The sequence below is a fragment of the Notolabrus celidotus genome, chromosome 10 (assembly GCF_009762535.1).
Source record: "Notolabrus celidotus isolate fNotCel1 chromosome 10, fNotCel1.pri, whole genome shotgun sequence".
Taxonomy (NCBI): Eukaryota; Metazoa; Chordata; class Actinopteri; order Labriformes; family Labridae; genus Notolabrus; species Notolabrus celidotus.
In genome coordinates, this window is record NC_048281.1 from 29,836,189 (window position 1) to 29,851,201 (window position 15,013).

A 15,013-nucleotide genomic window follows, 5' to 3' on the forward strand; every position below is an offset into this window, starting at 1 on the left:
CTCAACAACACCAGCAACTGAAACTAGGAAAACAGTTGCACCCTCAACTACAACACCAGCAACTTCAACTACGATAACAGTTTCCCCCTCAACCACAACACCAACATCAGCTACCACAACAGTTGCCACCTCAACCACAACACCAGCGATATCAACTACAACAGTTGCCCCCTCAACCACAACACCAGCATCAGCTACCACAACAGTTGCCCCCTCATCCACAACACCAGCAACATCAACTACAACATTTGCACCCTCAACCACAACACCAGCAACATCAACTACAACAGTTGTCCGGACAACAACACCAGCAACATCAACTCCAACAACAGTTGCCCCCTCATCCACAACACCAGCAACATCAAGTACAACAGTTGCCCCCTCAATCACAACACCAGCTACATCAACTACCACAACAGTTGCCCCCTCAACAACACCAACTACATCATCAACAACATTTGCCCCCTCAACCATAACACCAGACACATCAAATACAACAACAAATGCCCCCTCAACCACAACAACAGCAACATCATCTAAAACAGGTACCCTCTCAACAACACCAACTACATCAACAACAACAGATGCACCCTCAACCACAATGCAAGCAACGTCAACTACAACAGTTTCCCCCTCAACTACAACACCAACAACATCAACGGTTGCCCCCTCTACCACAACACAGGCAACATCAACTACAACAGTTGTCCCATCAACAACACCAGCAACTTCAACTACAACAGTTGCCCCCTCATCCACAACACCAGCAACATCAACTACAACAGTTGTTCCATCAACAACACCAGCAACTACATCAACAACAACAACAGTTGCAACCTCAACCACAACACCGGCAACATCAACTACAACAGTTGTCCCATCAACAACACCAACATCAGCTACCACAACAGTTGCCCCCTCAACAACACCAGCAACTGAAACTAGGAAAACAGTTGCACCCTCAACTACAACACCAGCAACTTCAACTACGATAACAGTTTCCCCCTCAACCACAACACCAACATCAGCTACCACAACAGTTGCCACCTCAACCACAACACCAGCAACTTCAACTACAACAGTTGCCCCCTCATCCACAACACCAGCAACATCAACTACAACAGTTGTTCCATCAACAACACCAGCAACTACATCAACAACAACAACAGTTGCCCCCTCAACCACAACACCTGCAATATCATCTACCACAACAGATGCTCCATTGGCAACAATACCAGCAACATCAACTACAACAGTATTCCCCTCAACCACAACACCAGCAACATCAGCTACAACAACAAATGCCCCCTCAACCACATCACCAACACCTTCAACTACAACAACAGTTACAGCCTCAACCACTTCACCAACAACTTCAACTACAACAACAGTTGCCCCCTCAACCACAACACCAGTAAAATCAACTATAACAACAAATGCCTCCTCAACCACAACACCAGCAACATCAACTACAACAGTTGCCACCTCAACAACACCAGCAACTTCAACAACAAAAGTTGCACCCTCTACCACAACACAGGCAACATCAACTACAACAGTTGTCCCATCAACAACACCAGCAACTTCAACTACAACAGTTGCCCCCTCAACTACAACACCAGCAACTTCAACTACTACAGTTGCCCCCTCAACAACACCAACATCAGCTACCACAACAGTTGCCCCCTCAACAACACCAGCAACTGAAACTATGACAACAGTTGCCCCCTCAACTACAACACCAGCAACTTCAACTACAATAACAGTTGCCCCCTCATCCACAACACCAACATCAGCTACCACAACAGTTGCAACCTCAACCACAACACCGGCAACATCAACTACAACAGTTGTCCCATCAACAACACCAACATCAGCTACCACAACAGTTGCCCCCTCAACAACACCAGCAACTGAAACTAGGAAAACAGTTGCACCCTCAACTACAACACCAGCAACTTCAACTACGATAACAGTTGCCACCTCAACCACAACACCAGCGATATCAACTACAACAGTTGCCCCCTCAACCACAACACCAGCATCAGCTACCACAACAGTTGCCCCCTCATCCACAACACCAGCAACATCAACTACAACATTTGCACCCTCAACCACAACACCAGCAACATCAACTACAACAGTTGTCCGGACAACAACACCAGCAACATCAACTCCAACAACAGTTGCCCCCTCATCCACAACACCAGCAACATCAAGTACAACAGTTGCCCCCTCAATCACAACACCAGCTACATCAACTACCACAACAGTTGCCCCCTCAACAACACCAACTACATCATCAACAACATTTGCCCCCTCAACCATAACACCAGACACATCAACTACAACAACAAATGCCCCCTCAACCACAACAACAGCAACATCAACTAAAACAGGTACCCTCTCAACAACACCAACTACATCAACAACAACAGATGCACCCTCAACCACAATGCAAGCAACGTCAACTACAACAGTTGCCCCATCAACTACAACACCAACAACATCAACGGTTGCCCCCTCTACCACAACACAGGCAACATCAACTACAACAGTTGTCCCATCAACAACACCAGCAACTTCAACTACAACAGTTGCCCCCTCATCCACAACACCAGCAACATCAACTACAACAGTTGTTCCATCAACAACACCAGCAACTACATCAACAACAACAACAGTTGCAACCTCAACCACAACACCGGCAACATCAACTACAACAGTTGTCCCATCAACAACACCAACATCAGCTACCACAACAGTTGCCCCCTCAACAACACCAACAACTGAAACTAGGAAAACAGTTGCACCCTCAACTACAACACCAGCAACTTCAACTACGATAACAGTTTCCCCCTCAACCACAACACCAACATCAGTTACCACAACAGTTGCCACCTCAACTTCAACTACAACAGTTGCCCCCTCATCCACAACACCAGCAACATCAACTACAACAGTTGTTCCATCAACAACACCAGCAACTACATCAACAACAACAACAGTTGCCCCCTCAACCACAACACCTGCAATATCATCTACCACAACAGATGCTCCATTGGCAACAATACCAGCAACATCAACTACAACAGTATTCCCCTCAACCACAACACCAGCAACATCAGCTACAACAACAAATGCCCCCTCAACCACATCACCAACACCTTCAACTACAACAACAGTTACAGCCTCAACCACTTCACCAACACCTTCAACTACAACAACAGTTACAGCCTCAACCACTTCACCAACAACTTCAACTACAACAACAGTTGCCCCCTCAACCACAACACCAGCACAATCAACTATAACAACAAAGGCCTCCTCAACCACAACACCAGCAACATCAACTACAACAGTTGCCACCTCAACAACACCAGCAACTTCAACAACAAAAGTTGCACCCTCTACCACAACACAGGCAACATCAACTACAACAGTTGTCCCATCAACAACACCAGCAACTTCAACTACAACAGTGGCCCCCTCAACTACAACACCAGCAACTTCAACAACAAAAGTTGCACCCTCTACCACAACACAGGCAACATCAACTACAACAGTTGTCCCATCAACAACACCAGCAACTTCAACTACAACAGTTGCCCCCTCAACTACAACACCAGCAACTTCAACTACTACAGTTGCCCCCTCAACAACACCAACATCAGCTACCACAACAGTTGCCCCCTCAACAACACCAGCAACTGAAACTATGACAACAGTTGCCCCCTCAACTACAACACCAGCAACTTCAACTACGATAACAGTTGCCCCCTCATCCACAACACCAACATCAGCTACCACAACAGTTGCAACCTCAACCACAACACCGGCAACATCAACTACAACAGTTGTCCCATCAACAACACCAACATCAGCTACCACAACAGTTGCCCCCTCATCCACAACACCAGCAACATCAACTACAACATTTGCACCCTCAACCACAACACCAGCAACATCAACTACAACAGTTGTCCGGACAACAACACCAGCAACATCAACTCCAACAACAGTTGCCCCCTCATCCACAACACCAGCAACATCAAGTACAACAGTTGCCCCCTCAATCACAACACCAGCTACATCAACTACCACAACAGTTGCCCCCTCAACAACACCAACTACATCATCAACAACATTTGCCCCCTCAACCATAACACCAGACACATCAACTACAACAACAAATGCCCCCTCAACCACAACAACAGCAACATCATCTAAAACAGGTACCCTCTCAACAACACCAACTACATCAACAACAACAGATGCACCCTCAACCACAATGCAAGCAACGTCAACTACAACAGTTGCCCCCTCAACTACAACACCAACAACATCAACGGTTGCCCCCTCTATCACAACACAGGCAACATCAACTACAACAGTTGTCCCATCAACAACACCAGCAACTTCAACTACAACAGTTGCCCCCTCATCCACAACACCAGCAACATCAACTACAACAGTTGTTCCATCAACAACACCAGCAACTACATCAACAACAACAGTTGCAACCTCAACCACAACACCGGCAACATCAACTACAGCAGTTGTCCCATCAACAACACCAACATCAGCTACCACAACAGTTGCCCCCTCAACAACACCAGCAACTGAAACTAGGAAAACAGTTGCACCCTCAACTACAACAACAGCAACTTCAACTACGATAACAGTTTCCCCCTCAACCACAACACCAACATCAGCTACCACAACAGTTGCCACCTCAACCACAACACCAGCAACTTCAACTACAACAGTTGCCCCCTCATCCACAACACCAGCAACATCAACTACAACAGTTGTTCCATCAACAACACCAGCAACTACATCAACAACAACAACAGTTGCCCCCTCAACCACAACACCTGCAATATCATCTACCACAACAGATGCTCCATTGGCAACAATACCAGCAACATCAACTACAACAGTATTCCCCTCAACCACAACACCAGCAACATCAACTATAACAACAAAGGCCTCCTCAACCACAACACCAGCAACATCAACTACAACAGTTGCCACCTCAACAACACCAGCAACTTCAACAACAAAAGTTGCACCCTCTACCACAACACAGGCAACATCAACTACAACAGTTGTCCCATCAACAACACCAGCAACTTCAACTACAACAGTGGCCCCCTCAACTACAACACCAGCAACTTCAACAACAAAAGTTGCACCCTCTACCACAACACAGGCAACATCAACTACAACAGTTGTCCCATCAACAACACCACCAACTTCAACTACAACAGTTGCCCCCTCAACTACAACACCAGCAACTTCAACTACTACAGTTGCCCCCTCAACAACACCAACATCAACTACAACAGTTGCCCCCTCATCCACAACACCAGCAACATCAACTACAACAGTTGTTCCATCAACAACACCAGCAACTACATCAACAACAACAACAGTTGCCCCCTCAACCACAACACCTGCAATATCATCTACCACAACAGATGCTCCATTGGCAACAATACCAGCAACATCAACTACAACAGTATTCCCCTCAACCACAACACCAGCAACATCAGCTACAACAACAAATGCCCCCTCAACCACATCACCAACACCTTCAACTACAACAACAGTTACAGCCTCAACCACTTCACCAACAACTTCAACTACAACAACAGTTGCCCCCTCAACCACAACACCAGCAACATCAACTACAACAGTTGCCACCTCAACAACACCAGCAACTTCAACAACAAAAGTTGCACCCTCTACCACAATACAGGCAACATCAACTACAACAGTTGTCCCATCAACAACACCAGCAACTTCAACTACAACAGTTGCCCCCTCATCCACAACACCAGCAACATCAACTACAACAGTTGTTCCATCAACAACACCAGCAACTACATCAACAACAACAACAGTTGCAACCTCAACCACAACACCGGCAACATCAACTACAACAGTTGTCCCATCAACAACACCAACATCAGCTACCACAACAGTTGCCCCCTCAACAACACCAGCAACTGAAACTAGGAAAACAGTTGCACCCTCAACTACAACACCAGCAACTTCAACTACGATAACAGTTTCCCCCTCAACCACAACACCAACATCAGCTACCACAACAGTTGCCACCTCAACCACAACACCAGCAACTTCAACTACAACAGTTGCCCCCTCATCCACAACACCAGCAACATCAACTACAACAGTTGTTCCATCAACAACACCAGCAACTACATCAACAACAACAACAGTTGCCCCCTCAACCACAACACCTGCAATATCATCTACCACAACAGATGCTCCATTGGCAACAATACCAGCAACATCAACTACAACAGTATTCCCCTCAACCACAACACCAGCAACATCAGCTACAACAACAAATGCCCCCTCAACCACATCACCAACACCTTCAACTACAACAACAGTTACAGCCTCAACCACTTCACCAACAACTTCAACTACAACAACAGTTGCCCCCTCAACCACAACACCAGCACAATCAACTATAACAACAAAGGCCTCCTCAACCACAACACCAGCAACATCAACTACAACAGTTGCCACCTCAACAACACCAGCAACTTCAACAACAAAAGTTGCACCCTCTACCACAACACAGGCAACATCAACTACAACAGTTGTCCCATCAACAACACCAGCAACTTCAACTACAACAGTTGCCCCCTCATCCACAACACCAGCAACATCAACTACAACAGTTGTTCCATCAACAACACCAGCAACTACATCAACAACAACAACAGTTGCAACCTCAACCACAACACCGGCAACATCAACTACAACAGTTGTCCCATCAACAACACCAACATCAGCTACCACAACAGTTGCCCCCTCAACAACACCAGCAACTGAAACTAGGAAAACAGTTGCACCCTCAACTACAACACCAGCAACTTCAACTACGATAACAGTTTCCCCCTCAACCACAACACCAACATCAGCTACCACAACAGTTGCCACCTCAACCACAACACCAGCAACTTCAACTACAACAGTTGCCCCCTCATCCACAACACCAGCAACATCAACTACAACAGTTGTTCCATCAACAACACCAGCAACTACATCAACAACAACAACAGTTGCCCCCTCAACCACAACACCTGCAATATCATCTACCACAACAGATGCTCCATTGGCAACAATACCAGCAACATCAACTACAACAGTATTCCCCTCAACCACAACACCAGCAACATCAGCTACAACAACAAATGCCCCCTCAACCACATCACCAACACCTTCAACTACAACAACAGTTACAGCCTCAACCACTTCACCAACAACTTCAACTACAACAACAGTTGCCCCCTCAACCACAACACCAGCACAATCAACTATAACAACAAAGGCCTCCTCAACCACAACACCAGCAACATCAACTACAACAGTTGCCACCTCAACAACACCAGCAACTTCAACAACAAAAGTTGCACCCTCTACCACAATACAGGCAACATCAACTACAACAGTTGTCCCATCAACAACACCAGCAACTTCAACTACAACAGTTGCCCCCTCATCCACAACACCAGCAACATCAACTACAACAGTTGTTCCATCAACAACACCAGCAACTACATCAACAACAACAACAGTTGCAACCTCAACCACAACACCGGCAACATCAGCTACAACAACAAATGCCCCCTCAACCACATCACCAACACCTTCAACTACAACAACAGTTACAGCCTCAACCACTTCACCAACAACTTCAACTACAACAACAGTTGCCCCCTCAACCACAACACCAGCACAATCAACTATAACAACAAAGGCCTCCTCAACCACAACACCAGCAACATCAACTACAACAGTTGCCACCTCAACAACACCAGCAACTTCAACAACAAAAGTTGCACCCTCTACCACAACACAGGCAACATCAACTACAACAGTTGTCCCATCAACAACACCAGCAACTTCAACTACAACAGTGGCCCCCTCAACTACAACACCAGCAACTTCAACAACAAAAGTTGCACCCTCTACCACAACACAGGCAACATCAACTACAACAGTTGTCCCATCAACAACACCAGCAACTTCAACTACAACAGTTGCCCCCTCAACTACAACACCAGCAACTTCAACTACTACAGTTGCCCCCTCAACAACACCAACATCAACTACAACAGTTGCCCCCTCATCCACAACACCAGCAACATCAGCTACAACAACAAATGCCCCCTCAACCACATCACCAACACCTTCAACTACAACAACAGTTACAGCCTCAACCACTTCACCAACAACTTCAACTACAACAACAGTTGCCTCCTCAACCACAACACCAGCAACATCAACTACAACAGTTGCCACCTCAACAACACCAGCAACTTCAACAACAAAAGTTGCACCCTCTACCACAATACAGGCAACATCAACTACAACAGTTGTCCCATCAACAACACCAGCAATATCAACTACAACAGTTGTTCCATCAACAACACCAGCAACTACATCAACAACAACAACAGTTGCAACCTCAACCACAACACCGGCAACATCAACTACAACAGTTGTCCCATCAACAACACCAACATCAGCTACCACAACAGTTGCCCCCTCAACAACACCAGCAACTGAAACTAGGAAAACAGTTGCACCCTCAACTACAACACCAGCAACTTCAACTACGATAACAGTTTCCCCCTCAACCACAACACCAACATCAGCTACCACAACAGTTGCCACCTCAACCACAACACCAGCAACTTCAACTACAACAGTTGCCCCCTCATCCACAACACCAGCAACATCAACTACAACAGTTGTTCCATCAACAACACCAGCAACTACATCAACAACAACAACAGTTGCCCCCTCAACCACAACACCTGCAATATCATCTACCACAACAGATGCTCCATTGGCAACAATACCAGCAACATCAACTACAACAGTATTCTCCTCAACCACAACACCAGCAACATCAGCTACAACAACAAATGCCCCCTCAACCACATCACCAACACCTTCAACTACAACAACAGTTACAGCCTCAACCACTTCACCAACAACTTCAACTACAACAACAGTTGCCCCCTCAACCACAACACCAGCACAATCAACTATAACAACAAAGGCCTCCTCAACCACAACACCAGCAACATCAACTACAACAGTTGCCACCTCAACAACACCAGCAACTTCAACAACAAAAGTTGCACCCTCTACCACAATACAGGCAACATCAACTACAACAGTTGTCCCATCAACAACACCAGCAACTTCAACTACAACAGTTGCCCCCTCATCCACAACACCAGCAACATCAACTACAACAGTTGTTCCATCAACAACACCAGCAACTACATCAACAACAACAACAGTTGCAACCTCAACCACAACACCGGCAACATCAGCTACAACAACAAATGCCCCCTCAACCACATCACCAACACCTTCAACTACAACAACAGTTACAGCCTCAACCACTTCACCAACAACTTCAACTACAACAACAGTTGCCCCCTCAACCACAACACCAGCACAATCAACTATAACAACAAAGGCCTCCTCAACCACAACACCAGCAACATCAACTACAACAGTTGCCACCTCAACAACACCAGCAACTTCAACAACAAAAGTTGCACCCTCTACCACAACACAGGCAACATCAACTACAACAGTTGTCCCATCAACAACACCAGCAACTTCAACTACAACAGTGGCCCCCTCAACTACAACACCAGCAACTTCAACAACAAAAGTTGCACCCTCTACCACAACACAGGCAACATCAACTACAACAGTTGTCCCATCAACAACACCAGCAACTTCAACTACAACAGTTGCCCCCTCAACTACAACACCAGCAACTTCAACTACTACAGTTGCCCCCTCAACAACACCAACATCAACTACAACAGTTGCCCCCTCATCCACAACACCAGCAACATCAACTACAACAGTTGTTCCATCAACAACACCAGCAACTACATCAACAACAACAACAGTTGCCCCCTCAACCACAACACCTGCAATATCATCTACCACAACAGATGCTCCATTGGCAACAATACCAGCAACATCAACTACAACAGTATTCCCCTCAACCACAACACCAGCAACATCAGCTACAACAACAAATGCCCCCTCAACCACATCACCAACACCTTCAACTACAACAACAGTTACAGCCTCAACCACTTCACCAACAACTTCAACTACAACAACAGTTGCCTCCTCAACCACAACACCAGCAACATCAACTACAACAGTTGCCACCTCAACAACACCAGCAACTTCAACAACAAAAGTTGCACCCTCTACCACAATACAGGCAACATCAACTACAACAGTTGTCCCATCAACAACACCAGCAACATCAACTACAACAGTTGTCCCATCAACAACACCAGCAACTTCAACTACAACAGTGGCCCCCTCAACTACAACACCAGCAACTTCAACAACAAAAGTTGCACCCTCTACCACAATACAGGCAACATCAACTACAACAGTTGTCCCATCAACAACACCAGCAACTTCAACTACAAAAGTTGCCCCCTCAACTACAACACCAGCAACTTCAACTACTACAGTTGCCCCCTCAACAACACCAACATCAACTACAACAGTTGCCCCCTCATCCACAACACCAGCAACATCAACTACAACAGTTGTTCCATCAACAACACCAGCAACTACATCAACAACAACAACAGTTGCCCCCTCAACCACAACACCTGCAATATCATCTACCACAACAGATGCTCCATTGGCAACAATACCAGCAACATCAACTACAACAGTATTCCCCTCAACCACAACACCAGCAACATCAGCTACAACAACAAATGCCCCCTCAACCACATCACCAACACCTTCAACTACAACAACAGTTACAGCCTCAACCACTTCACCAACAACTTCAACTACAACAACAGTTGCCCCCTCAACCACAACACCAGCAACATCAACTACAACAGTTGCCACCTCAACAACACCAGCAACTTCAACAACAAAAGTTGCACCCTCTACCACAATACAGGCAACATCAACTACAACAGTTGTCCCATCAACAACACCAGCAACTTCAACTACAACAGTTGCCCCCTCATCCACAACACCAGCAACATCAACTACAACAGTTGTTCCATCAACAACACCAGCAACTACATCAACAACAACAACAGTTGCAACCTCAACCACAACACCGGCAACATCAACTACAACAGTTGTCCCATCAACAACACCAACATCAGCTACCACAACAGTTGCCCCCTCAACAACACCAGCAACTGAAACTAGGAAAACAGTTTCCCCCTCAACCACAACACCAACATCAGCTACCACAACAGTTGCCACCTCAACCACAACACCAGCAACTTCAACTACAACAGTTGCCCCCTCATCCACAACACCAGCAACATCAACTACTACAGTTGTTCCATCAACAACACCAGCAACTACATCAACAACAACAACAGTTGCCCCCTCAACCACAACACCTGCAATATCATCTACCACAACAGATGCTCCATTGGCAACAATACCAGCAACATCAACTACAACAGTGGCCCCCTCAACTACAACACCAGCAACTTCAACTACAACAGTTGCCCCCTCAACTACAACACCAGCAACTTCAACTACTACAGTTGCCCCCTCAACAACACCAACATCAGCTACCACAACAGTTGCCCCCTCAACAACACCAGCAACTGAAACTATGACAACAGTTGCCCCCTCAACTACAACACCAGCAACTTCAACTACGATAACAGTTGCCCCCTCATCCACAACACCAACATCAGCTACCACAACAGTTGCAACCTCAACCACAACACCGGCAACATCAACTACAACAGTTGTCCCATCAACAACACCAACATCAGCTACCACAACAGTTGCCCCCTCAACAACACCAGCAACTGAAACTAGGAAAACAGTTGCACCCTCAACTACAACACCAGCAACTTCAACTACGATAACAGTTGCCACCTCAACCACAACACCAGCGATATCAACTACAACAGTTGCCCCCTCAACCACAACACCAGCATCAGCTACCACAACAGTTGCCCCCTCATCCACAACACCAGCAACATCAACTACAACATTTGCACCCTCAACCACAACACCAGCAACATCAACTACAACAGTTGTCCGGACAACAACACCAGCAACATCAACTCCAACAACAGTTGCCCCCCTCATCCACAACACCAGCAACATCAAGTACAACAGTTGCCCCCTCAATCACAACACCAGCTACATCAACTACCACAACAGTTGCCCCCTCAACAACACCAACTACATCATCAACAACATTTGCCCCCTCAACCATAACACCAGACACATCAACTACAACAACAAATGCCCCCTCAACCACAACAACAGCAACATCAACTAAAACAGGTACCCTCTCAACAACACCAACTACATCAACAACAACAGATGCACCCTCAACCACAATGCAAGCAACGTCAACTACAACAGTTGTCCCATCAACAACACCAACATCAGCTACCACAACAGTTGCCCCCTCAACAACACCAGCAACTGAAACTAGGAAAACAGTTGCACCCTCAACTACAACACCAGCAACTTCAACTACGATAACAGTTGCCACCTCAACCACAACACCAGCGATATCAACTACAACAGTTGCCCCCTCAACCACAACACCAGCATCAGCTACCACAACAGTTGCCCCCTCATCCACAACACCAGCAACATCAACTACAACATTTGCACCCTCAACCACAACACCAGCAACATCAACTACAACAGTTGTCCGGACAACAACACCAGCAACATCAACTCCAACAACAGTTGCCCCCTCATCCACAACACCAGCAACATCAAGTACAACAGTTGCCCCCTCAATCACAACACCAGCTACATCAACTACCACAACAGTTGCCCCCTCAACAACACCAACTACATCATCAACAACATTTGCCCCCTCAACCATAACACCAGACACATCAACTACAACAACAAATGCCCCCTCAACCACAACAACAGCAACATCAACTAAAACAGGTACCCTCTCAACAACACCAACTACATCAACAACAACAGATGCATCCTCAACCACAATGCAAGCAACGTCAACTACAACAGTTGCCCCCTCAACTACAACACCAACCACATCAATTGTTGCCCCCTCTACCACAACACAGGCAACATCAACTACAACAGTTGTCCCATCAACAACACCAGCAACTTCAACTACAACAGTTGCCACCTCATCCACAACACCAGCAACATCAACTACAACAGTTGTTCCATCAACAACACCAGCAACTACATCAACAACAACAACAGTGGCCCCCTCAACTACAACACCAGCAACTTCAACAACAAAAGTTGCACCCTCTACCACAACACAGGCAACATCAACTACAACAGTTGTCCCATCAACAACACCAGCAACTTCAACTACAACAGTTGCCCCCTCAACTACAACACCAGCAACTTCAACTACTACAGTTGCCCCCTCAACAACACCAACATCAACTACAACAGTTGCCCCCTCATCCACAACACCAGCAACATCAACTACAACAGTTGTTCCATCAACAACACCAGCAACTACATCAACAACAACAACAGTTGCCCCCTCAACCACAACACCTGCAATATCATCTACCACAACAGATGCTCCATTGGCAACAATACCAGCAACATCAACTACAACAGTATTCCCCTCAACCACAACACCAGCAACATCAGCTACAACAACAAATGCCCCCTCAACCACATCACCAACACCTTCAACTACAACAACAGTTACAGCCTCAACCACTTCACCAACAACTTCAACTACAACAGTTACAGCCTCAACCACAACACCAGCAACATCAACTACAACAGTTGCCACCTCAACAACACCAGCAACTTCAACAACAAAAGTTGCACCCTCTACCACAATACAGGCAACATCAACTACAACAGTTGTCCCATCAACAACACCAGCAACTTCAACTACAACAGTTGCCCCCTCATCCACAACACCAGCAACATCAACTACAACAGTTGGTCCATCAACAACACCAGCAACTACATCAACAACAACAACAGTTGCAACCTCAACCACAACACCGGCAACATCAACTACAACAGTTGCCCCCTCATCCACAACACCAACATCAGCTACCACAACAGTTGCCCCCTCAACAACACCAGCAACTGAAACTAGGAAAACAGTTGCACCCTCAACTACAACACCAGCAACTTCAACTACGATAACAGTTTCCCCCTCAACCACAACACCAACATCAGCTACCACAACAGTTGCCACCTCAACCACAACACCAGCAACTTCAACTACAACAGTTGCCCCCTCATCCACAACACCAGCAACATCAACTACAACAGTTGTTCCATCAACAACACCAGCAACTACATCAACAACAACAACAGTTGCCCCCTCAACCACAACACCTGCAATATCATCTACCACAACAGATGCTCCATTGGCAACAATACCAGCAACATCAACTACAACAGTATTCCCCTCAACCACAACACCAGCAACATCAGCTACAACAACAAATGCCCCCTCAACCACATCACCAACACCTTCAACTACAACAACAGTTACAGCCTCAACCACTTCACGAACAACTTCAACTACAACAACAGTTGCCCCCTCAACCACAACACCAGCACAATCAACTATAACAACAAAGGCCTCCTCAACCACAACACCAGCAACATCAACTACAACAGTTGCCACCTCAACAACACCAGCAACTTCAACAACAAAAGTTGCACCCTCTACCACAATACAGGCAACATCAACTACAACAGTTGTCCCATCAACAACACCAGCAACTTCAACTACAACAGTTGCCCCCTCATCCACAACACCAGCAACATCAACTACAACAGTTGTTCCATCAACAACACCAGCAACTACATCAACAACAACAACAGTTGCAACCTCAACCACAACACCCGGCAACATCAGCTACAACAACAAATGCCCCCTCAACCACATCACCAACCTTCAAACTACAACAAC

General features: G+C 46.2%; 3 protein-coding genes across 3 annotated transcripts; all 3 read left to right on the forward strand.

The window, feature by feature from the left end:
- Positions 1-515: 515 nt before the first annotated feature.
- Positions 516-3,292, forward strand: LOC117820328 (mucin-2-like; the record flags this gene model as incomplete). The annotated part of the gene is made up of 2 exons (XM_034694055.1): positions 516-1,408; positions 1,733-3,292. Coding segments are annotated over exons 1-2 (2,367 nt in total), but the record flags the coding sequence as incomplete, so codon positions are not given.
- A 3,084-nt stretch (positions 3,293-6,376) lies between these two features.
- LOC117820524 (mucin-2-like) lies at positions 6,377-8,095 on the forward strand (the record flags this gene model as incomplete). Its single annotated transcript, XM_034694340.1, has 3 exons — positions 6,377-6,469; positions 6,518-7,879; positions 8,027-8,095. Coding segments are annotated over 3 exons (1,524 nt in total), but the record flags the coding sequence as incomplete, so codon positions are not given.
- Positions 8,096-10,804: 2,709 nt separating this feature from the next.
- Positions 10,805-13,325, forward strand: LOC117820526 (cell wall protein DAN4-like; the record flags this gene model as incomplete). The annotated part of the gene is made up of 2 exons (XM_034694341.1): positions 10,805-11,251; positions 13,167-13,325. Coding segments are annotated over 2 exons (606 nt in total), but the record flags the coding sequence as incomplete, so codon positions are not given.
- Between the last annotated feature and the right edge of the window lie 1,688 nt (positions 13,326-15,013).